The 21503-nt window shown below is 46.9% G+C and overlaps 2 protein-coding genes across 2 annotated transcripts; one reads left to right on the plus strand and one right to left on the minus strand.

The window, feature by feature from the left end:
* Positions 1-135: 135 nt before the first annotated feature.
* Positions 136-6396, plus strand: Tmem106a (transmembrane protein 106A). Its single transcript, XM_051177593.1, has 8 exons — positions 136-257; positions 930-1147; positions 1608-1671; positions 2842-2995; positions 4044-4184; positions 4292-4335; positions 4949-5002; positions 5325-6396. The coding sequence occupies exons 2-8, from the start codon at positions 949-951 to the stop codon at positions 5443-5445; spliced, it is 777 nt and encodes a 258-aa protein (XP_051033550.1). The 5' UTR covers positions 136-257; positions 930-948; the 3' UTR covers positions 5446-6396.
* A 1620-nt stretch (positions 6397-8016) lies between these two features.
* Ccdc200 (coiled-coil domain containing 200) lies at positions 8017-12743 on the minus strand. The gene is made up of 5 exons (XM_051177605.1): positions 12657-12743; positions 9982-10068; positions 9600-9849; positions 9136-9185; positions 8017-8235 (listed from the first exon to the last, which is right to left on the minus strand). Exons 1-5 carry the CDS (start codon positions 12741-12743, stop codon positions 8209-8211), a joined length of 501 nt encoding a protein of 166 aa, XP_051033562.1. The 3' UTR covers positions 8017-8208.
* Between the last annotated feature and the right edge of the window lie 8760 nt (positions 12744-21503).

Genomic DNA, 21503 nt, shown 5'->3' on the forward strand with positions numbered 1-21503 from the left:
AAGTCCTATCTTCCTTGCCCACCTGATGGCCCTTGACAGAGTCTCCTAGTAGAGAGGGAAACTTGGAGCCTGGAAGTCAATGATTCCTGCTCCCCACTTAGCGCACATTCACTCTCCCAGGTCTCCGGTGAAGGGAGCTGATCGCCCCACCCTGGGGACCACCCCACCCCACCCTAGAAACCCTTCGCCCCAAAGGAGCATTCCAGAAAACCCAATCTTGCAGCTGAGAAGAACCTGGACTCCCAGACCTAAACCAGGTGAGTATGGTGTTATTTTAGCCTGGGATGATCTCTGAGTGTGTCCTAACCAGCTGCTTCGTTCCAGCCGCTTCTCGGGGCTTCTGGGGAAAGTTCAGACTTAGCCTTGGCCTTTGCTAATGAAGAACAGACTCAAATGTGTAACTGTGTTCCCAAAAACAGATTTAGCCTCCCTCCCGGTCCCGTTTCAAACGGCTTCTTAGCAACTCTGTTCTCTCACACGAGAAGACCTGATTTTCTATTATAGCCAGATTCCAGACTGGAAGCCTCCCTTCTACACCCACGAGCTGACTTCAGGCATTTCTGCCCTAGTGCTCTTGATTAGGGCGGACAAAGGGACCCTGAAACTGCTGTACTCCCCACTCCCAGCCTTATCCAGCTTCCCTTTGAAGTAAATGATAGTTCAGCTTTTCCTGGAAAAAATACTCTACATTCACTTATGGAAGTCCCTTAAAGTAAAATAACTTCTGCTTTTCTTTGGGGTTTTTTTTTTCTCTCTGATTTGAACTTTCATAAAAATAAATAAAAGCCCAAGGCACCACCCAAACCTCTCTCCTCGAAGCTAAAGCTTGCTTAGATAATGGTAGGAGTAATTGCCAGTCTTGAAAACTTAAAACTAGGATTCTATCTGGCATCAATGTTAACATCGAACCTTGTTTTATTTCTCATTAGTGAGAAATCCTGCTGAGCTATGGGCAACCAGCTAACCTCTCAACAGGATGAGGGCAAGTCAATCCTACCTGATAACCCAGCCCTTGCCAGCAAGCCTGCCAACTACTTCAGCACGGGTAGCAGCCGGCCATCGAGCTCTGGTGTGCTTTATGCAAGGGCTGCTGGTGCCGGCTTTGTGATTTGTCCTACCTGCAAAGGCAATGGGGAGATTCCCCAAGGTGAGTAGCCCAAGGCTCTGGAAATACCCTAGAAACCAGGGAGAGATCCAGACCTGCCCCTCTGTATCCCCTGGAGTAGGAGGTCAGGCCAGTTCATGCTCTCTTATCTTAGACTGGCCAAGGAGAAATAGTTCTATTTCCTACAGGAAAGTGTCTTGTCCCTCTGTTTCTCAAGCTATACTGTGACTTAGGAATTGGTGAATTGAAAATGTCCTCTCCAAAGGAGCAGGACACTTCTGACTTGCTAGTTACTTCACACCTGGTAATGGAAATCACATTCCTTTTCTAGTTGAAAGCTGAGCTGCCAACTTCACCCCTGTGTTCTCAATCCTGCTCTGGGATAGAGGCGACCTTCTTCCGGCCCTGCTAGATGGAATGGAGGGATGCCCAGGGGAGGCTAGGATGGGAAATATTCACAGACACTTCTTGGCATTCTCTCTCACCCTCTTTCCCTCTGCAGAGCAAGAGAAACAGCTGGTAGCACTCATCCCTTATGGAGATCAAAGGCTGAAACCCAGACACACGTGAGTGTCACACATTCCTAGGGCCAGCCTCACCTGTCTCCTCTGTTTTGATCTCCTGATTTCCCCCCAACCCCGTTGGTTTTCATCCAGAAAGTCTGAGTCTCACAGTGATTAAACTTATACTACCTTTGAATTTCCAAGGCTTGTCCTTAAGAATGATAGTGTCAGCACCTGAGATTGTAACTCACTGATAGTGGGTTTGCTTAGCTAGCATGCATGAGGTGCTGGGTTTGATCTCTGGCAAAACAAGGGTGTAAGAAGTACGATTTTTCCGCCCTCCGCCAGTCTTGTCCCGCTGCCGCACCAGCCCCAATTAACACACAGAGACTCTGTATTTGATACAATGTTGTTAGCCAGGTACTTGTTTCTTATCGGCTAGCTCTGTCTTAAGTATTAACCCATTTCTGCTGATCTATGTACTTCTGTGGAATCAAAAATAGAAATTCTTTTCCCCAGTAACTTGTCCTTAGATTTAAATTTTGGAGTCAAAGCATTTTTAAAATATATAAATTGAATTAATGCAGCAGCATTTTTTTTTATCAGTTGTTATTTTCTCAGCAGTCAAACAATGTAGAGACAACACAATAGCATACAGTAACCAGAACCACATTGTAGGAGTAAAGTTAACCCCACACATGCTGTAGCACACACATCTAAAATAAATAAAACTAGAAACAAGCAGTGTTCCTCATAAGATACTAGGTTCTTTCTTTAATTCATATCTCAGATTGAATTGTATGGGTAGATAGTATCCTGTTCTAAGTCCTGAGTGTAAATATTAAAATTCAGAACTCTCAAAGAGTCACATAGACTGGTTTCAGTGAGGTCTTGCTGTCTGCCAGCAACTGTGATTAGTTATTTTCCTCTGTTGACTCAGGAAATTCTATGAAGTGAATCTAATTATCTGTACATGCTGGGCTTGTGAAGAGGTTATGTAGTACCACTCAGCATTATTGGGTCAATGGGGACAGAGATCTGGGAATGGAAGCCATGTTGACTGCCTTCCAATCCTGTGCTAAACAGCAGCTAGACAGCTAAGTGTGCAATTGCCAGACTGTGGGCAAGAGGAAGCCACCTGCGGGGGGGGGGGGGGGGTTCTGAATCCCCTCCTGAGATTTCCTTGGTTTTCTCAGACTTGGCTCCTCCATCCTGGGGCCTGTTCTCTCATAGGAAGCTCTCCGTGTTCCTGGCCGTGACCACTTGCCTGTTGACTTTCACACTCACCATCTTTTTCCTGTATCCACGGTCCATTGTTGTGTATCCTGTAGGCCTCAACTCCTCTATGGTGACCTTTGATGAAACCCATATACGACTCAACATGACAGTAGGTAGCAGGTGCTCCTGATTTCACCCCTACCTTGTCCAGAACAATTCCATCTTATGGTCTGCAGAAGGATGCTGAGAAGCAACATGAGCTCTGTAGTAGATGGTATATGACTCGAGCTCTGCATGGTGAAGTGTTAGAATCTGGACCAGGTCAATCATAGGATGGAATAGGGATGTCAGGACAAAATGGAGAGAAACTGGGCAGGATAAAACTGGATCCTCAGCTAGAAAACTCCAGTTGGTTGATGGGTTTTCACTATGTTGCCCAGGTTGGTCTTGAATTCCTGGGCTCAAGTGATCATCTCAGCCTCCAGAGTAACTGGGACTGTGAGGTGTGTTGTGGAATAAGTTTTAATGATGGAAAGATGCATTGCATTCTTTTATGTTGTATTTGTTTAACTCCATAAAGCTGTTACTTTGCCTGTCTAAAACACCTGATTGGTCTAATAAAGAGCTGAATGGAGATGGGCAGTGGTGATGCACACCTTTAACCCCAGTACTCAGGAGGCAGAGGCAGGCAGATCTCTGTGAGTTCGAGGCCAGCCTGGTCTACAGAGCTAGTTCTAGGATAGCCAGAGCTGTTATACAGAAAAACCCTGTCTTGGGGGGGGGGAGCTGAATGGCCAATAGGGTGGCAGGAGAAAGGATAGGCGGGGCTGGCAGGCAGAGAGAATAAAAAGGAGAAATCTGGGAAGAAAAGATTGAGGAGGACATCAGGGGCCAGCCACCCGGCAAGCCTCCAAGTAAGAAGTAAAGAAAGGTTTATGGGAGAAAGATAAAAGGCCAGAGGCAAAATATAGATGGGATGATTTAAGGTAAGAAAAGCGGCCTAGAAACAAGCCAAACTAAGGGCTGGCATTCCTAAGAAAGAATATGACTCCATGTGGCTTATTTGGGAGCTGGCTAGTGGCTCCTCCACCAAAAAAAGAGCCAAAGAGTCAAAACAACAGGGGTACACCATAGGACCCAGGTCAGTTTTGATCCTTAAAGCTGACCTTTGCCAGGAGAGCTGCTTCACCAGTGCCTTTCCTTGCCGTCCTCTCCAGAACATCCTGAACATCTCCAACAGCAACTTCTACCCCATCACTGTGACACAACTATCAGCAGAGGTTCTCCACCAGACCTCTGTGGTAGGCCAGGTTACCAGCAGCCTCCGCCTGCACATCGGTCCTTTGGCTAGTGAACAGGTAACTTCCCTGATCCTGAGCAGCCCTGCCCACACGTGTGTGATGTATGCACAAGTGGAAAGGGGAAGCCAGGGGTGCGGCTAACATTGTGCTTCTTTGGTTGACAGATGCCGTACATAGTTGCCAGCAGTATTTTGGATGAAAACACGTAGTAAGTACCCTTTGATCTCTTTTCTCTTATCTTCTTCCTTGGCTTGAAAGCCCAGCTGATAGTCACTAGATGTTTTTTGTTTGTTTTTCAAGACAGGGTTTCTCTGTGTAGCCCTGGCCCGTCCTGGAACTTGCTCCGAGTCCAGCCTGGTCTACCAAAAGAGTTCCAGGACAGCCAAGAGTACAGAGAGACCCTGTCTCCAAAAAACAAAACAACAACAAAAATCCCCTCGGATTTCTAATTGCTCCAGACTCAGGAGCCTGCATTCGGCCTGCCCCCTTGTGGCGCGGACTGCAATATGCCAGGGTAAAAGTCCAGTGTTGGGCCTAGATTAGAATAACAGGTGGAACTTTGTTAATCTTTATGTGAGTTGGACTCTTTGAATCTCTGTGGAAGAATTATCTAGTTTTGTGCTGAGGGAGAGGCCAGCATGTGCCTGGGCCAAGGATATGGGTGGCCAGGATAAGGCATCTTGGAGGCCCTGGATGGGAGGTAAGCAAACTGTGAGTTGTGACTTTAAGTCCCCAGTTTCCTGACCATTTGTAAAACAAGGCTCACTGTTCTACCCCTCTCTCTCTGTGTGTGTGTGTCTCTCTCTCTGCGTGTCTCTCAGCAAAATCTGTGCGTGGCTGAAAGTCAAAGTTCACCATATCCTCTTGCATGTCCAGTAAGTATGGTGCGGGACCCCTGTGTGTGCTCGCCTCCAATCTCCTCACTCCAGTTGCATTTCATGAGGTAGAGAAAGAGTCGTGGTAGCTCACATCTTGAGTTTTTGTTAGCTCTGGAGAATAGCAAGGCTAAGGCCAGTTGCAGATCTTACCTTGCTTATCCTGGAGTTTCCAGAGCACAGGTGTGACAGTTGTCCCAGTGTCCTGGCAGAGAAGAGAGCACACACACACACACACACACACACACACACACACACACACAGAGTAGAGCGAGGCCAAAGCTATTCTATCCTCTCCAGGGATACTCTGCTTCCTCTCCAGGGGTACTCTGACCTGCTCCTACCTGAGCCATCCACAGCAGCTGCCCTTTGAGAGCTTTGAATATGTGGACTGCAGGGAGAATATGTCAATGCCCCACCTGGAGATCCCTCGCCCAGCCTGACCTGTCTGCTGCCCCTGCACTCCAGGCACCTGCAGGCTGGTCTACATCCCAACTCCACGGAACTCAAGGAAGGACTAGTGACCTCGCTGAAGAAAACAGAAACATCTGACTTTATTGTGCCTTCCCCTGACTCCCTCAGCACAAGGAACTTCTGGAACAATGCCATAGGCACCGACTCCTCAGATGTCCAGGAGATACTTCTGATGAGTCTTAACCCATGCTCTGTGCTGAGAAACATCTGACCTGGCATTGTCTTGGGGCTGAACATGTTGCTTCTCTGGCTCTACCAGGGTGGGTCTTCAGTTGGAATGGGAGAAAGCTGTAGTTTTATCTAGAATTTTTAAACAGCGCAGATGGATCCTTTTTATGTTCTCCTCCCAGTAACAAGTAGCTTTGAGGACATCCAACGCCATCTCCAAGGTGTTTTTAGGTGACTGTAGATGTCCCCTTGTGCTGTCCTCTCTGGGCATGTAATAGTGATGGTGGTGGCCTGCTTTTCTCGGCCTGCTGACTACGCCGTCTAAACCCCTGTAGAACAGCTTTCATGTTATCTGGGTAGCAGAAGCTAAGTAGCTGAGGAGAAGCCATCTGGTCTACCCTAGACCAAAGGCAAAGTCAAAGGTATTTATTTATTAAAGGAAAGTTTTTAAACCCATGTGAGTGGACACAGGTAGGTCGGATAGTAGAGTAGGCCCAGTGACTGTTCAGAAAGCCTGAAGGACATGAAGCTGTTGATGCCAGGGCAAAGCTGTGGGGCTCTCATGGGTTCTCTGCATCGGGCCCACCCTCTGTTCCCAAGGCCTCTGCTGTCCCCTGGGCCTTAACTGAAGAGTAACAAATTCACCAGAACTGGACTAGATCTTTCCTTGCCTGTCACTGCACTGGAGCCAAACCCCAGGTGACTCCCAGTTCCGCACCAGACTCCAAATAGAAGTGATATCTGTATTGCAAGAGAGCAGGGGTGTTTATTTGCTAAAGCTAACTAGCCTCTTTCCTCCAGGCAGGTGGAGGGGTGAGCGTGAGCACAGTCGGGGAGGTAGGGAATGCTGACGAAGTAAGATGGATGCAATAACATCCACGGGTGGATGGTAACAACTATATAACTATCTGTGGCTAAGAGGAAGTCTACTGTCACCAACTTTCCTTCCTGGGTAGGCAGGGTTAAGGTATACCACAACACACAGACACGCAGGGAGGTCAAGCTGAGACTGTGGTGTATAAGCCACCAAATGTAAAAGATTTTTATCAATAAACTCCATATTTAGCAGTGTTGAAGGAAAAAGGGTTCCTGGGCAGAAGAGTGAGGATGCTGATGTACACTCCACATCTCACGAACCATGTCATTTTGTGGAGGTCAGAGCACAATGTAATGGGTTTTATTTTGAGACAGGGTCTCATTGTGGAGCCCTGACTGTCCTGGAACTTACTCTGTAGACCAGGCTGACCTCAAACTTACAGAGATCTGTCTGCCTCTGCTTCCTAGGTGCTGGGATTAAAGGTGTGTGCCACAACACTGCCCAGCTGCCAAGCAACTATCCTTAAACAAACAAATCAAGTTGTAGGGATATCTGTCTCTGTCTTGCCAGCACTGGGATTTTAAGCATGTGCCAGCATGCCCAGCTTTTCATACATGGGTTCTGAGGGTTAAACTAAGGCCTTTATACTTTCAAGATGAAAAAATTTTACCAACTGTGCTACCTTTCCAGGCTTCACACTCTTGTGTTCTGATAGGCATGTAGGTTTCCAGTACCTTCTGAAAACACTTTCCACTTCTCTGACTTCTGAGAGATTATCCCTGGAGGCTTACACCGTTCCTCCATTGTGTATTCCTAAACTATCTTTGAACTTTAATGTTCCTGTCCCAAGCCAGTTCTGATACTGTCCCACTCAGGGACCATCCCTAGACTACAGTAAGCCAGGGCTCCTGACCCCAAAGCTGATGCTCAATGCACTAATGTGACTGACATGACTGAGGGAGGCTTTCTCAGAATTGGAGCAGAAAGAACTTAATAGGACTTGTGTCTTCCTGGAGGCTGATATTGAGGGTCCCCAGTCCTGCCTTCTCTTCCAGCTTGGGCTACTAAAGAAGGGACACAGAAAGGATGACACCCAGGAAGATAGAGGCCTGAGGACTTGGTCAGGCAAGCTCCTTGCCCCTTTCCAAGGTCACATTCACGTCCTGATCCCAGTGCTTCACCCACCCCCTTCATCACCTTCTAACAGCTCAGTACCTAGTCTGGGTCCAGAAATGTATAAGGCTTAGACATCCTGCCCGCCCCTCCTGCAGCTGTTCTGCATTGCAACCCCTCCCTTCTCAGGCTGTAGTTCAGTAAGCATGGGTTCGACTCTAGTGAAGTCATTAATAAGCTGGACATCAAAGGATAAGGAACAATGGTAATAGTTGTAGGAGGTGCAAGCTTGGGGTGGGGGTGGGGCTCAAGACCATGTTCTCCTTTGACCTGGCCTCAAACAGCATGGACTCCTGCCTTCTACTATCCTCCATCCACCACCTCCAATCGCCAATCGCGGGTCCTCCTGCCCTCCTGCCTCATCCCATGCTCATTAAGCTGACCAGCTGCCTGGTTCTTTCCAGAAATCACATTTTAATCCCAACTAGCCTCCTCTCCAAGTATACAGCTGGCTTTTTGGAGTAGAAAGGTTGCAGGGTGGAAAGTGTGGTTGCTGTCTGGGTTTTGTTTAGGTTTTTTGGTTGCTTTTGTTTTTGCTTTGTGGGATCATCGGGTCTTGGAGTCCTTCTCTGGATCACCACTGCTGGATGTAATTAGTCGACTAAAAAAGGGGGAAGACAGAAAGCAAAACAAGTTAGTTGTCTGTAGGCGTGCTGCTTTCAGGACAGTGTGTTAAATAAATAAAGCCTCTGAGGCCAGAGGACTAGATGCGGGGTGAAGCAGCAGCTGCCCCTCACCTGCACAGGCGCCCCCTACAGCGCCGGAGCCCCGCTCCTGCCATTTATACTCTGACTAGGAGTAGTCTGGCTTGGTGGCTCAAGCCTGTAACCTCAGCTACTTGGGAAGCCAAAGCAGGAAGATCACAAGTTCAAGGCTTGCCTGGGGTACAAAGGGACTTCAAAGTGTGCCTGGGAAACTTAAGATCCTGTCTCAAAAACAAAAACAAAAACAAAACACAAAAACAAAAAGTAGGAGGCCAGGCTGTGGTGGTGGTGCACGCCATTAGTCCCAGCACTCTGGAGGCAGAGGCAGGTGGATTCTCTTGAGTTCCAGGACAGCCAGGGCTACCCAGAGAAACCTTGTCTTGGAAAAGAAAAAAAAGTGCTTGCTGATCTTCCTGGGGACTAAAGTTCTGATCCCAGCACCCACAGCAACTCACAACCACCTGTAATTCCATCTCCAGGGGATCCACAGCTGTCTTCTCCGCTCCTTAGACACCCACACATGTGCAAGACACATAAGTAGCTCCCCCCCCCCACTTAAGTTAAAAAACAAAGGAGGGAAGGTAGGATAGAGCAGAGTGGAGTAGAGCGGGGCAGAGCACTTGACTCTCGTGCACAAGGCCCCCAGGTTCCTTCAATCCCTAGGCTCTTTCAAGACAAAACCCAGAAGAGACTTTGAAATGGTTCCAGTCCTCTCCCTGGACCCTGCTGAGAAACCCTCCTTAGCCTCCACAAGCACACAAGGATGTGCACTCAGCCAGAGCCCCTTTGCCTCTCACCGTGAGTCGGGAATATTTAGAAGAACTAGACTGGCATGCTTTCGTGAGACCTGATAAGACAAAGCACAAGTCATTCATCTGGCAGTTGCTAAGGAGTCTGGGGGTGGGGGCAGGCTTTTCCTGGGGCGAGACCCAGACTGAACCTACACGGAGGAAAAATCCCCTACAGGAAGCCGTTCTGAGTCCCTGTTCCACACTTTACAGGGCTCAGTTTTATCTGCTGATAACCTACAATTATACCATACCCTTTGACCATCCCCACCATCTCTGTTACACCCTAGAAAAGAGGCCTTCCCAGTCACTCTATCCAGAAGCCTCTTTGCTGCCCTAGGTTCCTGCAAACCATCCAGAAGGAGGAAGAGGAGGAGGCTACTTAGGCTGTTACAGGCTACTGGTGATGGGAAGGGTCAGACAGGACAATGAACTATGGGGGGGGGGGCTACAAGGGGAGGTGGCACACTCACCATAACCTGGAAGGATTGGGGGTCCATCACAAGGTTTGCAGGATTGCTCCCCATCTTGTTGGGCCCCTGCTGGTCTAGGCCTTTGGGTATCCTTCTGGAGATTGTCCTTGAAGGTGCTCTGTGTGGGAGGGTCTTGCTCCTTTGGTGGCTTTGGCCCAGGTGGTGGCTGTGGGTATGCCTGCTCCTGTGGCTGTGCAGGTGGTGGCTGCGCAGGTGGTGGCTGCGCAGGTGGTGGCTGCGCAGGTGGTGGCTGCGCAGGTGGTGGCTGCGCAGGTGGTGGCTGCGCAGGTGGTGGCTGCGCAGGTGGTGGCTGCGCAGGTGGTGGCTGCGCAGGTGGTGGCTGCGCAGGTGGTGGCTGCGCAGGTGGTGGCTGCTGCTTTGCTGGTGGCGGAAGAGGCCCTTTTGAATCCTGGGGTGGCTGAGATTTTTTCTCAGAATGTTGTTTCTTCTCTTCCTCGTTTTTTACTTCCTAGCAAGAAAGCCCCAGCAAGTGACATCCTCTGTCTTCACACAATCACTTATCTGCAAGACAACCTCTGGGCAGTGGCCCATGGAAGACAAAGGGGAAGTGCAGAGTGCCTGAGTGTGTCTGTCACCTGGAGTTAGAGGCCCAAGGTGTCTCTCTTCCCTGACAGAGGACCCAAGGCATGGTTCTGAGTCTAATTCCCGGGGCTGGAGAAATGGCTCCACAGTTAAGAGGGCCCTGAGTTCCCACCATCCACATCAGTAGTTTACCGCTGCCTCTAATTCCAGCTCCAGGATTTATTAACTGTATTAAAACAGGTTTTCTGGCTATGGTGGCACACACGTATACTTACATAACTTGAAAGGTAGAGGCAGGAGGATTGCTACAAGTTAGAAGTAGCCAGGTGAGCAGGGCAGAAGTTCTAGGCCAGCCAGGGCTACAGTCTGAGACTGTCTTAAAACCAAGGAGCTGGGAAATCATATCTCAGCTGGTCAAGTGCTTGCCTTGCAGACATGAGGACCTAAACCAGATTCCACACAGTTCTCAATAAAATAATAATAATAATAATGGGCATGATGCTCATACTTATAATCCCCAGTACTGGGATCAAGATGGGGGGGGGGGTCTCGAGCTCAGTGACCAGCCAGTCTAGCTTACTTGACAGGCTTCAGAACAATGAGGAACCCTGTCTCAAAAGCAAGATGGATGGTGATTAAAGATCAATAGCTGAGGCTGTCCTCTGTCTCATGTATATGTTTCACATATGTGCATGTCTAAGTGTATCTGCACACACACAAGAAATAAACAAAGCACTGGTTTCCCCGTGTTCTCTGATTTTGTGTGTAGTTACCAGAAAATAGAAAATCAGGGCTGGAGTTGTAGCTCAGCAGTGGAACACTACTTCCCTAGTATGTGTGGAGCCCTGGGTTCTACCCCAGCACCTTCCCTCACCGTAAAAATCTTTCTCACTTGGCACACACTAAGTCTTTAATGGATAGTACTGTTTCAAAGCATTTGCAAGGAATTACTCTTTTTTATTTGCTTGCATGGATGCATGAATGCATGGATGCATGTGCATCTCATGCATGCCTGGTGCCCATAGAGCCCAGAAGGGGCTATCAAATCCCCTGGAACTGGAGTTCCTTGTGGTTATGAGACACCCTGTGATGCTGAGAACCAAACCCAGGTCCTGTGAAAGAGTAGCCAGTGTTCTTGTCCACTGTGCCATCTCTCCAGCACGATGTTTTTATTATCCTTAATTATGTATATGAGGAGAAAGGGGTGTGTGCATGTGAGTGCAGCTGCCTGTGGAGCTAGCCCAGCCCTTCCAGGGTTCAGAGGTACAGCAGGGAGAGGTTAAGAAGAGCACTCTCCTGTGCTCTTAACCACCGAGTCATCTCTCCAGCCACAGGCACACTACATTTTTACTAAGAGCATTTGAACTTTGGGCCTAGAGATGGCCCAGCACGGAAAAGTAGTTGCAGTCCTTCCAAAGGACCCACATTAAGTTTCCAGCACCCACATCGAGCAGTTCATAGCAACCTGTAACTCTAGTTTCAAGGGATCTGACATCTTCTTTTGACCCCTAAGAGCACTGATATACAACATGCAGACATACACAGACATGTAAATAAACTTTTTGGGGGGAGATTGAAGAGATGGGTCAGTGGTTAAGAGCACTTGTGTAAGACCCAGGTTCAGTTCCCAGTACCATATGACAGCTCTCGACAGTCTAACTCCGGTCTTGAGGTCTAGCACCCACTCCTGGCCTCCATGGTACACAGACAAACAGGCAAGCAAAAAGCACATACTTATAAAAATAATCATATATCCATATCCGAATGTGGTGAAATACACCTTTAATCCCTGTACCCAAGAAGAGGCAAGTGGATCTCATTAAGTTCAAGTTCAGTCTGGCCTACATAGCCACACTCCAGGCCAACTAGGGCTACATGGGGAAACAAGCAAACAAATTCAGATAAGAAAGTAAAAGTGTTTGGTCAGACATGATGTCACATGCCTGTAATCCCAGAACTTGGGAGATGGAGGCAGGAAAATTGATTATTAGGTTAGCCTGGTCTATATCTGTACAGGACTACATAGTGAAACTCTGCCCCTCCCCCACCCCAAAAAAAAAAAACACAGTTGGAAAAGATTTATAAAGTTCTGCCAAAGATGCTTAGAAATTTTCCTAACATGTATGTTAAATATTCCAAATTCATATACAAATTAAACACAGCTTATTCCCACTAGCCACATTGCAAGTATTCAGTAGCACATAGGTTGGTGGCTTCAATGTCAGACAGCACAGCATTGAAGCCATATACAAGCACTACTCCCAACTAGTCACTAGCAGACTGAGGTGGAAGGATCTTTGGAGCCCAGAAGTTAATAGTTAACCCTGGCAACAGAGCGAGACCTCATCTCTTCAAATAAATACCCTTTCCCTAACGCCCACCTCCACCAGCCTACAACAGGAACACTGGGCTAGCATGCTTCCTGCTCCAGCTGACAGTACACTTCCTGAGGACTAAGTCGTCCTTCCCCGTGCCCCACCAAGGACCCTGATGGACCATGCCCCTCTCGTGCACCTGTTCTTGCTGCTGTGCTATCAGCGCCTTCCTCCGTTCCAAAGCCATCTGCCGACGCCGGGCTTCCCAGTGGTAGGCACTACCCATGATGACACGTGATAGCCCCAGCAGGATGTGAGAGCAGGAAGAGCCTAAGGTGATGCCACTGCACCCAAACTCCTCTGTTGCCTCCCCGCCCCAGCCACACTACCTGTTACCTGGACCACCTCACAATGTGGCCACTGCCAGGGCAACTAACTGGGCAGCCTCCCGGAAGTGTTGGAGATGGAGGTCATTCTCCGCTCTTAGGGAGCTCCTGTAAGTCCTCCAGAGTCCTGAAGGGGAAAAAGATACAGTCCCTCAGTTCCTGGTTTCAGTGGACCCTGGAAACAATTTGGCAATAAAACTTGCTCATTTTTCTCCAGGCGGGGTGGCTCACAACTTTGATCCCAGCTCTCAGGAGGCAGAGGCAAGCAGATCTCTGTGAGTTCGAGGTCAGCCTGGTCTACAGAGTGAGTTTCAAGACAGGCTCCAAAGCAACACAGAGAAACCCTGTCTAGAAAAACAAAACAAAAAAATCCTTGTTCATTTTTCTCTTATAGTGTCTCCTTCCAACCCTTGCCAAGAGACTTCTTGACCATCTGTTGACCCTTCCCTTCTCACAAGCCGTCTGGAATTATCTTTCCTGAACTCTTCCCAACCTCCCCTCTCTTACTGTTCTTCCAGTAATCATTTGCATTGAGTCAACATGAAAGAAAATACGCAACCCAATTGATCTACACTTTGGAAGGGTGTGGGTGGGACACAGCCCGTGGACCTGGGATAGCCTGTTGATTCTGTCTATGTAGTGAGATCTGGTTGAGTTTTAGTGTGAAATGCAAGTTTAATCCTGGCTGCATCACCTACTAAGATGAGGGAACGTGGACAGGCCACCCAGTGTCTCGGAGCCTGCTCTGTAAAGGATGCCGATATTCTCGGAAAATGTCTGCCTTCAAAGTGGGCACTCAGCTATGCAAAGCTGGAATATCTGTCCCAACTCTGATATGAAATAGGAGGGGTGCTTTGTCTTGCTAGATCTTTCTCCTTCAGTAAAAGGGTGATGTTTCCTTCTCTCAGCACCCAGGGGATGCAATAGGATCTAATAGATAAAAATGAGACTTATTTGATGGGAGATGCCATTCTGTAAATATGTTTCTTTTATTGGTTAATGAATAAAGCACTGTTGGCCAATAGGAAAGCAAGATAGGCGGGACTAGGAGAGAAGGAGGTTTCAGGGAGAGGTAGGAGGAGATTCAAGATTTAGGACCAAGAGAGCAGAATTCTAGGCCCTCTCTTCGGTAAGATAGACCACGTGGAAATACTTAGATGAATAGAAATGGGTTAATATTTAAGACAGGGCTAGCCGATAAACATTAGTAACAGGCCAACAGCTTTACAACATCTCTGCGTGTTATTTGGGGTTGACATGGGTCCAAGTGGGTGGAAAAACATGCTCATAACACTTATTGCTGACCTTCAAAAAAAAGATTGGTACTGGTATTTGGCACGCTAGTCAAGCTACCACTGATCTATATCCCTACTCCTCTTTTTACCTTTTTAAAAAATTATTATTTATTTTGGTTTATTGAAACAGGGCTTCTCTGTGAGCCTGGTGTCCTGGAATTTGTTCTATATGCCAGGTTCGCCTCCTACTGGATCTCACCTACCTTTGTCCTGTGCCACCATGGCCTGGCCTTTTCATTTGCTTACCTTTTTTAAAAAATTTAAGATAGATTACCAGACTGGTCTTGAACTTGCGACTCACCTGCCTCAGCCTCCCAAGGAGTTGAATTACAAGACTGTGCCACTAAACCCAGCTTGGACATTCATCTTCACAGTGTTTATCCTTCTATAAAGTGACTGTAAAAAAGTGGGCCATGATGGCTCCTGTGTTAATCCCAGAATCTGAGGGGCTAAGGCAAGAGGGATGCTACAAAGTCTAGGCTGGCCTGAGCTACAAGGTGAGATCCTGTCTCAGAATGAATCGGCAGCATTTCTATGGAAAATGGAAAGACAGGAAAGGTTCTTCCACACCTTGCAGGGCAAAGCAGGAAGTGAGTTCCTTTTGCACGTTCTCTTTCCTTTTTATCTTCTGCTCCTCCCTGTAAGGAACAAATATTTGAGGTTGAGAATCATAAGATGGAAGAGGTAGAAGAGCCGGTCTGGCCTCCTGAATCCAGGGAAATGATTTCCAGTCTGAGTCAGTGTTATGTGGGAGGAAAAGTTCTCAGAGTGACTGTCAAAAGTATCTTCTCGGACGATGTTGACGAACGCCTTTATAATCCCAGCACTCAGTCATCAGGGGCAGGGGGGCCAGCCTGGTCTAAAGAGCTAGTTCCTGGATAGCTAGGACTGTTAAAACAGAGAAATCCTGTCTTGAAAAACCAGAAAACAAGCCGGGCAGTGGTGGCACACACCTTTGATCCCAGCACTAGGCAGGCAGATCCAGGCGGATCTCTGTGAGTTCGAGGCCAGCCTGGTCTACAGAGTAAGTGCCAGACAGCCAGGGCTACCCAGAGAAACCCTGTCTTGAAAAAACCACCAAACAAACAAACACGCAAAAACCCAGAAAACAAACAGATCCCCCCCCTTCGCATCTCTCTCCCATGGCCTGCTCCCGCCTCCTCTGTGTGTACCACCTCTCCCAACCCTACTGCTCTTGTCTCCTCTTCCACACCCCCTCCACCTCTTACCATCCCATGTTAGCTCGTCCTGGCCTTCAGGAAACCTCCCATGATGTCAGGGTAGAGCCATTTAAACAGTGCTTTTTGTTATGTTACAGGGTCTCATGGAGATACAGCAGAGGGTGACTTTGAACCCTAATCCTCCTATTATACCACCTGAATCCTAGAATTGCTAGAATTACAAATGTGCACGGCTTTGCCTGTTAGATATGCTTTTTGTTTGTTTGTCTAGTTAATCCCTTGGAAGCAAAGGCAGTAGAACCCTAGAACTGAAATTACAGGTGTTTGTGAGCTGTCCTGTGGGTGCTGGTTAATACCCTTAACCTCGAACCCACCTTTCTAGTCCCCAAAGTTTGGGGGGTTTTGTTTGTTTGTCGTGGTTTGATCTTTCCAGAGAGGCTTTCTCTATGTAGTCCTGGCTGTCCTGGAATTCCAACCTGTAGACTGTTATGATTTTCCTGCAGATTTTACAGCAGGCAGAACACACACACACACACACACACACACACACAGAGAGAGAGAGAGAGAGAGAGAGAGAGAGAGAGAGAGAGAACAACCAAATGATCCACAAAGAGACAAGAACGAGACTTGAAACTTGGCTCAACCCGATTTTATTGTAACTGGTGCTGGCCAGGAATTCTAGAATCTGGCCCAGGTCATTTTACTTTAGCCATATTTAAGCATGGCACAATTTTTGAGAAAAGTATTCAGATAACAATGAACCTGGCCTCTAGTTCCAGGACAGCCTCCAAAGCCACAGAGAAACCTTGTCTCCAAAACAAACAAACAAACAAACAACCCCCCCCCACAAAACAACAAAAACCCACAAAAAACAAAATAACAATGAACTTAGTCTCAAGTGCACAGCAATTTAAGACATGCTTACATTGAGATTCCTTACTGATAAGTATCGGATCCCCTATTGTTGATTTCCTCTGCCTATATAATAAGCCAAATCAAACTGAATTCATAAATTCAGATTTAATAAACAGAACAAAGCAAAGCAGAGCACTCCAGGGTGACTCCTGGAAGGCAGCAGGGACAGCACGTGGTAGGTCTATGAGCTGGGTCTTTTTTTTTTTTTTTTTTTTGTGGCTGGAGAGACAGCCATGGGTGCTGGGAACCAAACTCTTATATTTTTGCTTGTGAGCCTAGCATTTATGGGCTGAGCCATCTCTCCAGCCCAAGCTGGGTCTTAAAGTAGCCTGAAGGTGATCTTGAGCTGCCACTCAGGAGCGGGGGGTCTGGAATAGGAAGAATGGGTCTGGGTGGAGTTTTCCAACACTTACATAGTACATCTATCTGACTTCTTTCACAAGAATGGGTACTGTTGACTCAGTACCCAAGATTTAGGGTCTAGGGAGTTTGATAGTGGTAAGCATAATGTCTGTGTGTGTTGGGATTGGCATGACCCTAAGATGACATAGAAGTCACTTAGGCTGTTGAAAAGCACAAGTGACATCACTCATAGTCTAAAAGCAATGCTTAAGATCCAGGGGCAGGGGGAAAGGATCTTGGATAAGTAAAAACATTCATTCTGGGAGACACGGCAGAGCCTGTCTCATCAGACAGCAAAGGGTCACCAGTTATAAAACTACATCATTCTTAGCATTCCAGGAAGAGCACCTATGCCCTTAATTCCAGTGAAGAGGTAAGCTGTGTGTTTTAAATTTCCTGGCTTCTCTAGTGCTTGGGGCTTTTTGTTTGTCTATTTGTTTTTTCGAGACAGGGTTTCTCTGTGTAGCAGCCTGTCCTGGAACTTGCTCTGTAGATCAGGCTGGCCTGGAACTCACAGAGATCCACCTGCCTCTGCCTTCTGAGTGCTGGGATTAAAGGCGTGCGCCAGCATCGCCCGGCTCATGCAACAAGGCTTTTGGCTCTCTATATGTGGCCTTGAACTCAGAGATCCTCTTGCCTCTGCCTCCCAAATTCTGAGATGAAAGGACTATGGCACTACCACCCGGACATAGTTTAGGTGTTTTTGTTTATTTGCTTTTGAAACAGGGTTTCTCTGTGTGACAGTCCTGGCTGTCCTGGAACTTTCTTTGTAGACCAGGCTGGACTCCAACTCACAGAGTTCCACCTGCCTATGTCTCCCAAGTGCTGGGATCAAAGGTGTGTGCCACCACTGCCTGGCTCATAGTTTAGTTTTTTAAGACAACGTCTTGCTGAGTAACTCAGGCTGGCCTCAAATTCATTCTCCACTTGCTTCAGCTCCCGAAGTATTGTAATTACAGGCATATACCATGTGTCTTAGTCACTGTTCTATTGCTGTGAAGAGACACTATGACCAAGGTAATTCTTATTAAAAAAAAAAAATTGCCAGGCAGTAGTAGTGCATGCTTTTAATCTCAGCACTTGGGAGGCAGAAGCAGGAGGATCTCTGTGAGTTCAAGGCCAGTCTGGTCTACAGAGTGAGTTCCAGGACAACCAAGGCTACACAGAAACCCTGTCTCGAAAAACCAAAACAAACAAAAAAACATTTAATTGGGGGATTACTTATGGTTTTAGAAGGCTAGTCCATTATCATCATGGTGGTGTGAAGACAGGCACATCACTGGAGCAGTTTTATATCCTGATCCATAGGTAGCAGGCAGAGACAGACAGACAGACACTGGGCCTCAAAGCTCACCCTGATTGACATATGTTCTCATTCTAACAAGGCTGCCAATCCTAATCCTTCCAGGACAGGCTCCAAAGAAACCCACTCTGTCTCAAAAAACAAGAAAAAAAAAGTATAAAGTTCAGGCTGGGCATAGTGCCACATACCAGAAATCTTAGCATTTGAGAGGCAGAGGCAGGAGGATCATCACAAGTTCTAGAGTAGCCTAGACCACACAGTGAGACCCTGGCCCAATTAATGAAAATAAATTTCAAAATAAAGAATAAAATCCAATAATTTTTATTATGCTCACAGAGTTCTGCACTTATCACCATAGTTTTTTTTTAATTTATCTTTATGTGTGTGTGTGTGTGTCTGTGCATCTGTGTGAATGTATGTCATGTGTCTGGGTGTCTTTAGAGGCCAGGAGATAGACTGCTTGGAAAGGGAAACTGGAAGGTCCAGCTTGGCCCTTTAAGCCTCTCAGGATGCCTTTGGGTTGACAATCGTCCCCAGCATGTGGCCCCATCTAGCTTCCAAGGCTATACCTACTTCTCTGACTCAAGCTCCTAGCGAACCCAAGGTCTTCTGTGAGGATCTAGAGGACAAGGTGGTTTGTGGTAAGTGTGTCTGTCCTCTTCCTCATCAACTACTCTCCAGATCCATCCGGCTAATGGTTCTCCTTCCTCCTGAGAAGGAGGATGCTCCTGCCTACCCTAGTCTTCTGGAACTCTGGTTCTGTGGCATCATTACTCCTGTAAATATGCTGATTTGAATGTTGCAAACGGTCCAAGCTTATGTAGGAATGGGTCTGGAAGGCAAGGTGTCCCCATGTAAGACAGACCTGGGCAGGACTAGACCTGCTTGTCATCTCCTTTTCTTTCTGGAAACTTGACCTCCTAGAGGTTAACTCTGGGGTGGGGAGACTGGGGGCTGCTGGTTACAGGGCCCTACCCTTAGGCTGCAGGTGTTTATGCCCCTGTGTATGTTCTATAGTTTTGGTTGTGAGTCTAGCCTTTAATGGCTGAGCTATCTCACCAGCCCTCCTGTGTGTGTTCTAAATTGGAAGTCTTCAAAGAAACAGAGCTTTGCACATGTCCCAAGGCCTTGAATTTCCATAGGTGCAGCCCATGTGAGGGGTAATGCCTCCAGGAAAGGCCAGAGTCTGGGATGGGTTCCAACTCCAGAAGCAACTCTTTCTAGGATACCCCAGTGCTTTTTACTTCTGCTGTCAGTGACTTAGTAAGTGTCCCTTCTTTTGTAAACAAGTTTGAGCTGGATTTCTGTCCCATAGCCATCAGAGGGACAATGCAGACTAAGGACGGCTCTTGCAGAAGGCTGGAGTTTGATTCCTAGTACCCAGGCCAGATGGGTCACACCACCTGTAACTCCAGCTCTAGAGGGACACCTCTGACTTCCAAGAGGGACTACTGTCCTGTGCCTGCCCCACCCCCAACACACATAAGTAAGCAAAACAAAGCAAATCAGTTGGGATCAGATTACCCATCTGTGAATGATGATATGACCAACTGTCAACACCCCAAGAAGGTGACAATCTCTCAGTGTCATTTGTCACCAAAAAGTCTGAGAAATTTCTACCATCTGTAACAAGAAGAAAGTTTTGTCACTGTTAAGTCAAGTTGTTCTACCTCAGAAACAGGATAGGGAGTTTGACAGAAAAGGGAATTCTCAGAGCAGAGCTATGTGGTGCCCACCTCCCAGTTTCACGGCCTGATAGATGGCATTTTTGGTAGGAGACAACTGAAATAAGAGTGGTGGCAGAACCCCAGAAGAGGAACATTCTGAGATGCGGATGTTTCATGACGCATCATTTGTCTCTAAAATCAAGTTTTACATCTGTAAAAGGGGACCTCAGGCTGGGTGGTGATTGCACAAGCCTTTAATGCCAGCACTGGGGTGGGGGTGGGGAAGAAGGAGAGAGGGAGTAGAGGCAGGTGGATCTCTGTGTGTTTGACAGCCAGGGCTGTTTCTCAGAGAAACTCTGTCTTGAAAGTCAAAATGAGAGGGGGAGGGAGGGAGACCAGGTAGGAGGGGAGTGCTTACATGGGGTCTGGATCATGCTGCAAACCCTGCCTCTTGTGTCTCGTAGCTTAATATCCTTGCAGGGTTGATATTAGCACTCAAAGGGGGACCAGAAGGCCCCCACCCTAGATATGTAGCTTTGACAAACACCAACCCTGGTTGGAGCCCTTTCTGTTCAAAGAACTAGAAACTCCACAGTGGGGCCTGTGGATGAATTATGCTCATGCAGTTGGAGCAGAAGGGCACGTGGGGATCTGGCTGTCAAGGTATTTAAAATTTGTCAGACCAATAAGCTGAATTTAATTTTGTTTTTTAAGCCACGATTTCACCTGTAGCCCAAACTGGCCTAGAATACACTATGTGGGCTTGAACTCCAGGCAATAGCTCTGCCTCAATCTACCAAACTTTGGAGATTACAGTCTGAGTCTCCATGACTCTGTGGGATTTAAAGAAAATATTCCATCATCTATCTTATCTTAGTGAGTCTAAATCCTATATGCAACTTATTTTTAATCCTGACTAAGGAAAACTATAGCCATAACTATCTGTCTTCAACTCCATCAAAGACCACAGGAGGATAATATATAAATTCTAGAAATGACAGAGACAACTCACTGCCTGGTCAGTCACCCGAAGTTCTTCTGTAATGTTTTATCTTCAACCCATAGGCCATAGTGTGTCTGGCAGACTCCTCAGCAAAGCAGGAAACTTTAAACTGTCCACCTGTACTGGCAGGTTGTCAGTCACTTTTCTCTGTGTCCTGAAGACTGGCAGACCCTTCCATGAAGCAGGAACCCTGTAGCAATGTCCATCTTGTTTCAGTAGTCACTTTCCTGTGGGTCCTGTATGTTTAGTTATACAACATAAAGTCAAACAGTCCAGACAAAAGCAGTATCTTGCTCAAATGGCTAGTCTGACATAGGTGGTATTGCCAGGAGCAGTTATGTCTCACTGTTAAGAAAAACCCTAAACCATTTTAAATGCCATATTCTGTAGGCCTTTGAAAGGTTTGAAGAATGCCTATCCATCTCAAATACATCTCTGTATATCTTGAAAACCTAACTAACTTAACTCTAAGTTTTGACTATCATAGGTAATTATCTATAATCTGTACTAAATTATACATTTTTAAGTGAGCCCTATAAACACAATACCTAAACAAGAAATGTACATATCACAAAATTGATCTTAAATTGTATCAATAAATGAAAATCCATTGCAAAACAAAGTATTCATATCTATAACATAATTCCCTTTTTACCTTTAAAAAGAGATTGGTTGTTGTCATTTACCATTTATAACCAACCCCATATAAATGAAAACAAACATTTATAAGCAATATTTGGGAATTTGGGCATCGTTTTTTTCCAAACTGCTTTCTACTGGTAGGGGGCGCTGTTATGGGGAAATCTTAAGAAGCCGCCGAAATCTTGGTTGGAGTCTGCAAGGCTGTCTTGTACCAGCTTTTTTGAATGTTGGATCACCTGGAACACTGTTTCA

Source organism: Phodopus roborovskii, unplaced genomic scaffold (genome assembly GCF_943737965.1).
Source record: "Phodopus roborovskii unplaced genomic scaffold, PHOROB, whole genome shotgun sequence".
Lineage (NCBI taxonomy): Eukaryota > Metazoa > Chordata > Mammalia > Rodentia > Cricetidae > Phodopus > Phodopus roborovskii.

Bases quoted from the DNA above. Each gene is read 5' to 3' on its own strand.
- Tmem106a (XM_051177593.1), top strand. From the start codon at position 949: ATGGGCAACCAGCTAACCTCTCAACAGGATGAGGGCAAGTCAATCCTA. The intron at 2,996-4,043 runs GTAGGTAGCAGG...CGTCCTCTCCAG, and splicing joins ATATACGACTCAACATGACA to AACATCCTGAACATCTCCAA. The intron at 5,003-5,324 runs GTAAGTATGGTG...CTTCCTCTCCAG, and splicing joins CATATCCTCTTGCATGTCCA to GGGTACTCTGACCTGCTCCT.
- Ccdc200 (XM_051177605.1), bottom strand. From the start codon at position 12,743: ATGGGTAGTGCCTACCACTGGGAAGCCCGGCGTCGGCAGATGGCTTTG. The intron at 9,850-9,981 runs GCAAAGCAGCAG...CCACCTGCGCAG, and splicing joins AAGGGCCTCTTCCGCCACCA to CCACCACCTGCGCAGCCACC. The intron at 9,186-9,599 runs GTGAGTGTGCCA...TTGTCTTATCAG, and splicing joins CCCAATCCTTCCAGGTTATG to GTCTCACGAAAGCATGCCAG.